General features: G+C 37.8%; 1 protein-coding gene across 1 annotated transcript; it reads right to left on the bottom strand.

Annotated features, from left to right (window-relative positions):
• Window positions 1–5,528: 5,528 nt before the first annotated feature.
• Window positions 5,529–7,669, bottom strand: LOC104423446 (aluminum-activated malate transporter 2). Its single transcript, XM_010035938.2, has 6 exons — window positions 7,468–7,669; window positions 7,206–7,346; window positions 6,816–7,088; window positions 6,555–6,667; window positions 6,295–6,438; window positions 5,529–5,996 (listed from the first exon to the last, which is right to left on the bottom strand). Exons 1-6 carry the CDS (start codon window positions 7,667–7,669, stop codon window positions 5,529–5,531), a joined length of 1,341 nt encoding a protein of 446 aa, XP_010034240.2.
• Window positions 7,670–12,380: the final 4,711 nt, after the last annotated feature.

Here is a 12,380-nt window from a genome sequence, read left to right as displayed (position 1 = left end):
AAATTTTCCTAATTCTGTAATACTTTTTTATTTTCTTTTCTTTTACCTTTTCCAACTTGGGCTGATAAGGGTTGATAGCCCGGAGTTGGAAAGGGAAAAAAAAGAAAAAAAAATTCACAAAAACGTTGTGAAAATTATTCACTTCAATACTGTCGTCCCACGTCCTTGCCACGTAGGATAGATAGAGTTCACATCATTAATTCCTAACCAAAATCGGTATGAAGAACTACAATGGTAAATCGTCAAAAGGTTTTATGATTCAATTGGCATAGTAGTTTTGTGCATTGCTGAATATTCTTATTCTACGTATCATTGTTTAATATTCTTTTGTGCATGAGTAACTTAATCAAATGTATTGCCATTCTTAGGTGTCAGATCACAAATTCACAAATGCAATTCTCCTAGACTAATTCATAATTTTGTGCATGTGTAGGTATAAAATAATGACTACATAGTTATATATCCGACTAACTCATTAAGCTTCGGATAAATTCAATTGGTTTAATATAGGTCGAACAATAAACATCAAAATAATGTGTATGCTGGCAATATCAAATTTAGGAGCCCAAAGTGGAGGGGTGGTCAATCAAGTCCTTTCGAGGAACTTAGATTGACTATCGTTTTATTTTCAATGATAAAAATTGTTTCGTATAATTTTCCGAATAATCTGGAAAATTTCTATTGCAATTAGCATGTAAGAGAAAATGGTTTCTTTAAATTTTGTCGACATCAGCACTTCGTCATGTCTTGTTAATCTTCTGTTTTTGTTTTATAAATCTATTAATTTTTATTCCAATTGGGTACTATCGACATTTAATAATGTCAATGGTAGTATCGTACTTATAATCTCCTTTGTTTCTTTTTTTTTTTACTAACTCTTATTTGCTTGATCCGAGAATATTATCTTCTCTATCATGCCAACACACGAGCGCCCCACTAACAAAACTATGATATTAAAGTAGAACTTTGATTTAAATTTATATTTTAAAATTCAGCGTTTTTGTTGCATGTTCTAAGTCCAATGATGGCTATGTCTAGTACGTCAAGATCTAAATATAGGATAATTTCTCAAACGAAGAGACCTAATCTCCCAACTTTTCTTTTATGTGTTTGTACTTATGTATGTTGCGCAAAAAACAACTTGTGATAAAGTGATCCAATTAAGGGGAAAATTATTTAAAAAATCCTAAACCTATTGCAATTTTGTTAATTCAATCCATCTAGTTGGTCTTGACGTGAATAATTTTTAATAATATTTTTTTGAATTTTTATTTTGAATTTCTTTTTCTCTTTCTCTTCTTCCTTATTTTTAATTTTTCCCCCATGAGGGCCAACGAGGGCCGCAAATTCTTTGCTGGCTACCGACGAGGGTCATAGCCCTTGCCTAGCCTTGCTCAAGTTTGGGCAAGGTTTGGGGACCACGGGCAAGGCGGTTTCGCTAGATATAGGTAAGGCCAGCCTCGGTGCAAGCAAAGTGGGCCTCACTCGTGATGACGCCTTAGCCAAGTTAGCCTTGCCCAAATCTACGAGAAGCCTCCTTGCTTGTGGCCCTGCAGCCCCCAAGCCTCATCTAGGACTGGTGAGCCTTGTCGGCAAGTATGAGGAAAAAGGAAAAAAAGAAGGAAGAAGAGAAAGAGACAGAGAAAAGGAATTAGGAAATAAAATAAAATAAAATAAAATATTATTAAAAATTATCCACGTCAATGCAGCCTGCCAAAATTGGCCAAATGAACTAAATTGATATAATTGCAAAAGATTTAGGATTGAATTGGCAAAAAAAAAAATTGATTTAAAATTGAATTGGAAAAATTACAATAGGTTTAGAACTTTTTTTAGTTATTCTTCCTCTGAATAAGAATGATAACATAAAGCGAGCTGCCATGCATCTTCCTTGTGCTTTCATTTTCTTATTTATATATCTATATTCATTTTCTCCATTCTGTTCTACAAAGAAGGCCTTGAGAAGCAATAAAGCAGGTGGCATATGCGGTAGTAGTTAAGAATCAAGATGCTTTTCGTTGATATAGCGTCTATAGTCATTCTTTCTTTCTAGTTTTCTTTTTTTTTTTACTCAAAAGAAAGAGAGGTGGGGTACAATAAATGCAGAGTTTAAGTGCGCCATATAATTCTTGACTAAAATATGAGGCTACAACAGGTAAAAAAGAAAATAAATTTAGATGTCAATGACATAGCCTAATGTTTTTGAGAAACGCTAGGGGCTTTAACATGGGTACGTTGAAAAGAGAGAGACAATACAAAGTTGTCATGTAATGCTGTCCGTCAGCAGGACCAAATTCATGGTAAGCGCATAGGAGGTCAAAACCTAGAAAAGCTTTGGATTTGTTAATGAATTAGGTAGGACACGGCAGCTGCTCTTGATAAGTGGGGTAATTTATAAAAAGTTATATATGTTTTGGCCGATCTATCTTGGGAGCACCGGACGGATCGAAAGGTTATTATCATCATCGTAGGCATCCGCGAGGAGGATGTCTAGTGGGAAACAACTCAGTGCCCACCCATTTGCCTTTTTATCGAGTGGCTTTCTGTGCTCGCCACTGGCTCAATGCTTCATTTTGTGTGATGTTAGTGGACTTGTTGCAGAAAAATGAAGAACTCTTGCGCACGTTCCGTTAGTCAACTTATTTTAACGTAATTTTTTTTTTTTTTTTGGGTCGAAAGATTGTTTTAATGGTAATCGGCTGTATTCGAAGCACGTGGCTGAAGTGGTCGTGACAGAAGAAACTCTCTGTAGTTCATCAGGTGGGTGTGGACACACTTGCGCGAATTCGGGTAGCAGCTGCAAGTCATCATGCTGCTTCTCAAACCTAATGAACGTTTAAGAGAATGAACTTATTATAAACTAGGGCCGTAAATGGGTGGATCGGGTTGGGTTTGGGTCGGGTCGAAAATGATCCGACCCATATTGACCCATTTAACCCGTTTTGACATATTTTCATGTAATGTAAATTTGATGACCCATACCCGACCCAACCCATATTATCGAAACACATTTATATTTAACTAAATTTAGTTACTTAAATAAAAACTTCACACCAAGTTTAAAAAGTAAATAAAATAAAAATGTGAAAAACCTTTAAATTGAAATACTTTTGAAGAACTCTTTGATAAGAAAAAGTTTGATGAGCTAATAATTGACATGGAAATAATATTTGCTTATAACAAATCTTCTTGAATGCAAGAATGCATAGTCTTAATTATAATTTTTTTAATTTTGGTTGATTTCTTGATTTTAGTTCACCAAATTAAAAATTACATTATGATATTTAAAATTTCTATTTATCAATCTAAACAGCATCGAACTTCGTCTAAAAGTACTTTTGAGTATATATATGGATATCTATCTATATAAATATCAAATATAAAAAAATCAATTTTTTATTTTTTAATTTTTTGAAATAATAATAATAATAATAATAATAATAATAATAATAATAATAATAATAATAATAATTAATTATTATTATTATTATTATTATTATTATTATTATTATTATTATTATTATTATTATTATTATTATTATTATTATTTTTTCTTTTTCTTTTCTTTCTTTTTCCTCCTCCTGCTTCTCCCTTGTTACTCCATCGACGGTGATCGGCCAAGTCATACTCCAGCGAGATCAAGGCTCCACCTGTCCAAGCAAGCCTGAGCTGCCAAGCTCCGTCATAGCCGGTGAGCTCAACCGATCTAGGTGAGCCCGAGCTTCGTCGTGGCCAACAAGCTCACGGCTCACCAAATCCAGGCGAGCCCGAGCTCGGCCATGGCCAGCGAGCTTGCGGCTTGGCCGATCAGGTGAGCCCAAGCTTTGTCAAGGCCGGTGAGCTCGCGGCTCACCAAATCCAGGTGAGCCTAAGCTCGGCCATGGCTGGAGAGCTCACGACTCGCCTGAGGCCGACTCACTTGAGATCGGTGATGAAGATGGCGGCGTGACGGCGGGGTAGGTGGTGGCTGCAATTAGTTGGGATCGGAAAGGAAAGGAGGTGCTCTACTCATCCAAAGATTTGCAGTCATGGAAGGAAGAGAAAATTGAGGCAGAGCCTCTGCCGCAAAGGAGGAAGGCCATGGGTTCAAAGTGGGTTTAACTCATTCAAACACATTTCTTTTCTTGCTTTGCTTTCTAAAACCCATTTGTGACCCTTTATTTAACTTTCACTTGATTCATATATGACTCATTTTGCCAGCTCTACTATAAACTTATATGGTTATCCAAATTGATGCATGTGGGGGTGTTTAATGTTGTACTTTCATTGAATCTACATCGATGTTTGAGTTGACGAGCTATTTCTGTCTTCATAAAAGAGAGACACCATGGAACTTTAAGACTAGGACACTGTAGATCTACATTCTTGACTACTGCCTGAAGCACGAATTAATCAATCTAGGACAAATAAGTATTTTATAACTATGATCATGCTGACACAATGTTCCCGGGTTTTTCAAGAAAAAAATGATCAGAGTCATACCGATTATTATCTAGACATATGGTCCGTACCTAACAAGGCTTCGTTCGAATATCTCTTATAGTGGTGAAGGCGGCTTTGCTTATAGTGTTGAAAGTCTTTCTTGTCTAATCAATGATAGATTTGACTGACTTGAATACTCTAAGCATGCCAATATGGTCAAGGTTCATAGGGTTTCCGAGCTTCTTCACCATCATCCGCATACAGTTCAGATCACAGTCCGTCAAGTTTTGCTAACTTGCGATTCGAACCTGTTAATATTGATCTTGAACGGGACTAAATTCGGGCCGCGAAATTTGTCGGGCATGGGGATGAAACTTGTTTCCAGAACACGAGGCTTTCTGAGGACGACCTGCTGCCTGCACAAATCGTTCTATATTCGAGCGGGGTACCGCGGATCGTGCCTCTGTCCTGCACGTATTGTACTTTCCTTCGTATCACGATCAATCACAGTCGCTAAGGTATTACTTAATTACAAAGTCGAGATTGAATGATACACACCAACAAGAGCACCCTGCTTGATAAAGGATATTCGGCTGACGTCCGCCATCTTGCTCTCAACACATGCATGGCTAATCATGGTTAAAAGTTGGAAAACATTATTCAAGCCAATTTGGAGATGCCGTGATACCTTGATGAAAGTTGCAATTTGGTTGGTTATATTGATTCAGACTATCCAGATTTTGATAAATAAAAAATCTCTGCGGAATATGTTCTCTTTTTCTTTTTCTTTTTCTTTTTTTTGGAAAAGAAAAAAAATTGTTCTCTTTTTCCTAACGTGATGAGTGGATGCGCGAGTTAGAAGATGATACTAGCTTAGGCAACCCAACAATTTGTTTTGTTAGTGAAACAAATCAACATAATGTTTCGATTGGAATATTCGTTGCCACTCCATAAGTATAATTTATGTTGATCTGTACCCATTATTAAAAAAGCAATCAAACGAAAGAAAGAAAACCAGACAATGTGACCGACAAAATTATTTTTATCAAAGTAATTAGATAGAAACTTTCTTAATTATCAAATAATGTTTTTACGTACGTTATTTTTCATATGCACAACGCCTGCGTATCTACATCACCAGCGCTGGAACCGGTCTCACCGGAGGAGTCCCATTTTCTGGCGAGACGGTTGCCTCGAGCACTCTCAGTCAGCACAACCTCACCACACTTGACATGCTTTTCCGCCTTCTCTGCAGTCTTGAAGCGGGCGAGGGAGGCGAGCTCGTTGACGGACTCGGCAATCTTGTCTGTGCAGTCGATGACATCGAGGAGGAGCGAGGTAACGGTGGCGGCGTGGATGACGGTAAGGTGGTCGTTCTCATCCTTCCAGGAGGTCGTCTTGAGTAGCGACTTGAGGGCTGTTGCGGCGGTTCGGGACTTCTCAAGGTAGGGAGTCGCGGAGGACGGCACGGTCATCGTCTTGTGGGAAGATGCGAGTTGCTTCAGAGCTCTTGCGGCTTCCCTGCTCATCTCTAGGCAGAGCTCCTCGAGTCTGGTTTGAACTTGTGGTGGGGCCTGAAAATGACGAGAGTGAGTGGCTACGTTATTTTGAGAGTTAAATAAATTTTTTTTAGCAACATAAGGACCAAAGCACATGTTATAACTATGTCGAAATAGATATGTCACAACAAACATTCTCTAATTAATGAAATAATTCTCAGTCACGCCCGTTACATATGAGCCTAACTCTCATGCACTATTAAATGATATGAGATTCACGTGAGACTTGCATGATCTAACAACATATATAAACTAGATGGTCTGGTGTGCCCAAATATTGATTCCTAATTAATGCAATTAAACGTCAACATACATGGAATTTAGTGGTGAGGTAGCTATCAAGGGTTTCAATTCTATAGGCACATTGACGAATCAAAGCTCCAATCTTTAGGTATTGCTTCCATGGATGACGAAAGCCAAACCAGCCGTGACGTGGTTCCCAACTTGCAAAATTTGCCTGACATGATCATCACAAATCATGTGTCATTATTATGTGAACATAGTTAAGTGACACTTCACATGCATGAATGTCAACTTAAAATTAAAGAAAAGAAGAAGATAACTTATACACACCAAAGATTCTTCGTTGCTCTTCGTTCCAAGAACACTTTTGTATCCTTGCAAAAGTGACTTGTTCTTATTGGAGTCACTATCTTCTGATTCTCTCAAGTATCCATTCCCAAATCCTAAAAAAATTGAAAAAAACATATATTACATTCAATCTTATTGTATCATTTTTTACATTGTTTCTAGGGTTTGGTGGATTTTCTTTTGCATTCTCCTACATATAAATTTTTTTATATATTTTTCTTTTGTAGAATGATTTCTGTGTACCTTCCAAGAAGTTGGCAAGCTTTTCCATGTTGAGAGCAATGAGGAGGTGGAGGTCTTCGCCGGCCCAGACAGGACACACGATGACGGAGATGATCAGGCAGGCGGAGCCACCGATGACAATGGTGGAGAGCCGCTTGTGCGCAAACACCAGTATCTCGTCCTCCCGGAAGCCCGACACTGACACCAGCGCGAAGGTCAGTATGAATATCAGCATCCCGTAGTCGTACTTCGCCTTGACTCGCGGGAAGAACCTAATGAACGTCGAACTGGTGGCTGCATTTTGGAACAACATATCAATCACTGCTTCAGCTCAATCGGATCAAACCCTGTTATTCCTCATTTGTTGAGTGCTTTTCTAATTCTCTTTTTAACATTTTAGTAAATTTTTACCTTGAAGAAAGACGAAGAAACCAAGCATTATGGGCTCGCCGGTTTTTCCTGAGAGACTTGCCAAGTGATGAGCGCCAACACCAAGTGCACCGGCAAAAAATGTAGCAAGTCCTCTATTCAACCCTTTACTTAGAGTGGCCCCTGAAAATGTTCTCTCAGTAAATAAAAGGAAAAAAAAATGTATATATGGTAGAATTTACACCGAATTCAGCCAATCGTGGCTCAAGAAACGAAGAGACCGACTGAGATACTATAAATTTACCGACGTGTAATTCAAAGACAACCACCACAGTCATGACGGCCCACATTGCGGAGACGCCGAAGCTGTTGTAGAGCGGCTGGCAGTAATAGATCAACGACACTAAGGAAAGCGCAAACCCTACTTTGAGTGAATGAGTGATTCGTCTCTTGTCATCTTTCCCGAGCTTCATCTTCTTCTTGGCCAGCTCTGCCGCTTTCACCATCAAGCTCCTGGGCAAGCCCGTCACCCGCCTCCATGCGTGAGCAGGGACTCCGGCTCTCTCCCGGCTTGGGGCAACACCCATTTCCAAGCACTCCATGGCTCAATGGATGAACACAAACTTGCATGTAAAAAAGAGAGAGGTGATCTTCTCCCCTTTTCTGGAAGAGTAGAGAGCAAGAGGAGAAAGAGAGGTTGCTCTTGTGATGGGGGTGAAGTCTGAAAATGCCTTGGACGTGAAGAGGGGGGGTCTACGGGATCTTCTATTTATAGAGAAGGAAAGCATATCGAGATGGCAATACTGTCACTTTGGTCTTATAAGTTGCACGGTGGAAGTACAACGAGGTCCGACCAAAAAAAGAAAAAAGTACAACGAGGAAATTTCTGAGGAGGTGGGACTTGGTGGGTTATTTTTAAATCCGAGCCATGCTGAGTGTTTCCCATTAAGAGCAGCCCACAGTTGCTCGAAAGAAGACAAATTAGGGTTTATTAATGAAAACATATTTCATAACTTATAAAAATGTATAAACGAAAAATAATTTTTATTATTCATGAAAATATTTAGATATAAATTATTATCTATAGTAAAAAAATTGTCGATTAATTATTTCAAATGATACAAACGCTTGTTTTTAGAAAAATATTTTTCAGATTATTTATTTTTCACAAAATAAATGGAGCTTAAGGCCGTCAAGCTAAACAAAAAAGTCTAATAAGATTCCATCACCATTAAAAATGCTGTTTCTTCCCTGTCCCAGAGCAACCGGGGACTTTCTTGCCACGTATATTGTCCTAACTTATAATGGGACAAGTGCCACATTGATGCCATAAGCTATGACTATGTACATAAGTTAAGGTTCTTTCTTGGGATTATTGTCACATGGGCAATTTTGTGTTCGTTCACAAGATATTGGAAATAGTACACACGCTTCGTGTTCTTGGAATTAAAAAAGAAAAAATGAAGCAAAAAAAGATAATTTGATATACATTCGTTGAGATAATGAGCACGAGTAACCTTATATTGTTTATGACTTTATTTTTAACTCTTAATATGTACTCTAATTTCAGTTGAAAACCTGATTTTTGTTAAGATTCAATACACAATCACAAGGAATCAAGAATAAAAGCGAGAAAACAAATTGAGAGACAAAGTTTTTATCTCAGTTTGCATTTAAATTATGGTTACATCTAGCAGAGGATTCCCATGCCATCCTATCAATGGGCAATATGAACCACAACCCAATAATTTTTGTAGCAAATAATAAAACGTTGGTCGTGGCCTCGTGGGAGACTTTCAAAACTTGTTGGTTTATTCCAAGTTGATGCGCTCAAACAAAAATTATCTATATTGTGGAAAAGAGAGTTACGACAGTCCAGCAGTCTTTCATTTTTGTGAAGTGACCGGATTTTATTTTCATATCAATGATTTTGAGATAGTTGGTGCTTTTAATATTTTCAATTTCAACCCTTATAATATTTTTAATAATAAACCCTTCCACCCTATAATAAATGATTTCTAGTCTAACCATAATGCACCAAAAACATTTGGGTATCGAATCTAGAACTTTCACGCGTAAATAATACCTGCTCCCCCCAATATATCAACTAGAGGGTGCTATGGATAACAGTAATGTTCTTCACGAAATATTTTTTTAACTTAAACTAAGCTCATATTTGTTTTAAAACATCAAAAGGCTTGATTGGAGATCGAAATTCTAGAAATTCGTTCTTTCTAGATGCGACTAAACGAGTGAGAACAATCTACGTGTGTGTCCACATCAACATGACCTTCCGAACGCTCTTTCCATCGGGGCTCACATGCGATGTAGTTTAATGGCCATAAGGGACACATTCGAATAAAAATTGCTCGCGAAAGTACCCAGATCGACGTGGCAAACCTTAATGATCCAAGAAAAACCATGCCCGGTTACGAGAACGGAAGGCTTTGTTAACGTATGATGATTGAAATTGTAGTCGTTCGCCTTGACATTGTACGCGAATTCAAGGGTCATGCATTTCAATTAGTGCACATCGCCTTGTGGACCAGGGAACGTGAAACATATCTTGCAATCTGATTTGCTTAGCTGGGAATGGTCAGCACCTCAAATTATGCACCACGCATTGAAGCTGAACTTTCCGTTTTTGCCCCATACACCCTCGAACCACTAGGACCAATTTTCAGGATTGTGAAGTTCTTATCTACATGATGCGTGAGTTTCAAGAGTATTAACCCATCGAATCGATTTGGTCCATGATGGATCAGATCACGTGGTTCAGAACTAATCCCATCTGGTGCTAGACCATGTCAAATCCACCGACGTAAACGGTCATAACTGACTCGGTTCGTGTTGGATTGGATTTAGATAAGTACTCCATATGAAAGTAGGTTTTGAAGGAGTACATGATAAGAGCTTTGAAGTCCATTGGCTTAGCATAATATAGAAGTTTCTAATTGGGAAGGATATGGATTCATTCAAAAGAGTGAAAAGAGCGTAAGCGGTCAATAAACAAATTATAAGTAAAAAATGGACCTCTTTGCAATAATCTAGACATCATTGTACAATGAATTGGACCGACAGCAATCGTCAAAATAGTCAAAGGGTCAATTCCTTTTTTTTTTTGTAAGATAAAATGAATAAATAATGTATTTGACTCATATTGGAAATTTATAAAAAAAAAAAAATTCAAAATCATTGCTCAAAATTGGCAGGATTTGAAGGGAATATGCTCTCTATCTTTCTACTGAGCTTAAAGGCTTTCCAGTTGTAGTCTTAAAATATGAACTGTTCTCGACCTTTCTTTCTTTCGCCAAGGAAAAGCAGAAAGCAAGGATCAAATGCATTCGAAGATAAAGCATTGGAGCACACGAGAGAGATCATATCATATCAAATCAAATCAACATAGATGTTGTCTAATTTTAAGCTACTCACTTCAGTACTTTCCCAAGAATAATTTCATTCCCGGTCTCTTATGAGTAAATTTCATCTTATTGGTCCTTGGCCAAATCGTATATTAACTCCCAAAAGTACATCAGCTAGTGATCCAAAATAAAAATCCCATGTTGATGTTGAACCATTGGCGATGATAAGTTTTGTCGCAGCTTTTTTTTTTTTTTTATCTTGATGGATAGGAGAATTAGTGAATTAAGCACCGCCCACATGCAACACAAACCCTTTGGAATCATGTTCTCATGCGACTGAACTATGTTTGTTCACTTAGATTTGATCACTTAGATTCGTTTATGGTGCCACTACTAGATCAAGCTGCGTTTCACAACCACTTAGCCAAAGGTCTCTGGGGCTCTAAAAGACTATAGGCAAAAGTCAAGCCGTAGGAGCTTTGGACTTTAATATGTTCTGTTCTTCTAAATTTGCCCTCACTAGACTTTCAGAATTTCCAAAATGCCCTCATCATGCGACTTTGCTGGCGAGGCAAGATTGCCTGTGGTCGCAAGGATGATTGGTGCTAGATTTGACTCGTTGGTGATGGTTTGAAGTTTTTTTTTTTTTTTTGAATAAAAAGCAAAAATCCTTCATAAATTCAATTATTTCCAAACAATATTTAAATTAAAGTTGCTTTGTAATACCTTTTTACATTAAGGCGATGGATTCATGAAGTAAAGATTGATAAATCAATTGGATGGTGCACAATGGTTTGGCTTCTTTTCTTCCTCTCCCACTTGCGTAAATGAGACGTTCAAGTTGCCTATAACCCTCGCTTCGCAATTCCAAAGACTTGCCTTTTGGAGCTGGCTTGCTGGGCTGCATGAGCACTTCGGCTATTATGTGCCGTTCGTGTGTATTTGACTAATAAGCTCTCGTAATCAGTATAGTCATCAAGGGAAAAAGACAGCAATTATTATGTACAAGCACACACCATAACTTGATAAACAGACAGGAAGGAGTGAATTTCCTACTGCTTCATCTGAGCCCAGAAGATAGTATACATCTTTATCTGTCCTCAAGGCATACCTTACATGGAGGAGAGGAGAGGACCATCAATTGAAGCAACGTAGATTCCATTTTTCAGGTTCTATCTCGAGCATATACTTAAGCACAAGCAACCACGCAAAAAAGAGAGAGAGAACAAAAACTTGGGTTATAGTTGGGCTAAACCAGATTATCTTGTAAGGTCATTTATTGACATATGACTAAATAGGCATCTCAATCACTTACCTACTTAAGCACTGATTGTCTAAGCCACGGACACATTAAAAATTGCTCTCGAGAATCATGATTACGCTAAAGCATCAAACTCACTCAAGGTTTGTGATTGCACCTGGTAGTCGGACTTGGCAAGATGCAAATTCCAATTTTATGTTTGAGATAGAAAACAATAATTGAATCATGAAAAATTTGTCTAGAAAATCATAAACCCATTATACTTTTACCAATTCAGTCTTATCTTTCAATTTTGCTAATTAAATCCTAAACATTTTCATATTTTGTCAAATAAATCCATCTGAAAATCGTTAACACAAATACTGGCCATTCTACATGGCACGGTTGGTGCCAACATGGATAATATTCAATAATAATTTAATAATTTTCTAAATTTATTTATTTATTTACTCTTGTCTATTTCATTTTTGCCTTTTTTCCCCTTTTTCCTCCTCTAACCGAACATTAGCCTTGGCAATGCCCGATTTTCAACCAAAGGCAAGCATTGACAAGTTGACCTTGCTTGCCAGCTAGCCTTGTCAATGGTTTGGTGAG

The sequence above is a fragment of the Eucalyptus grandis genome, chromosome 7 (genome assembly GCF_016545825.1).
Source record: "Eucalyptus grandis isolate ANBG69807.140 chromosome 7, ASM1654582v1, whole genome shotgun sequence".
Lineage (NCBI taxonomy): Eukaryota > Viridiplantae > Streptophyta > Magnoliopsida > Myrtales > Myrtaceae > Eucalyptus > Eucalyptus grandis.
Note: the sequence above shows the minus strand (reverse complement) of the source record. Positions and strands in the feature narration are given on the sequence as shown.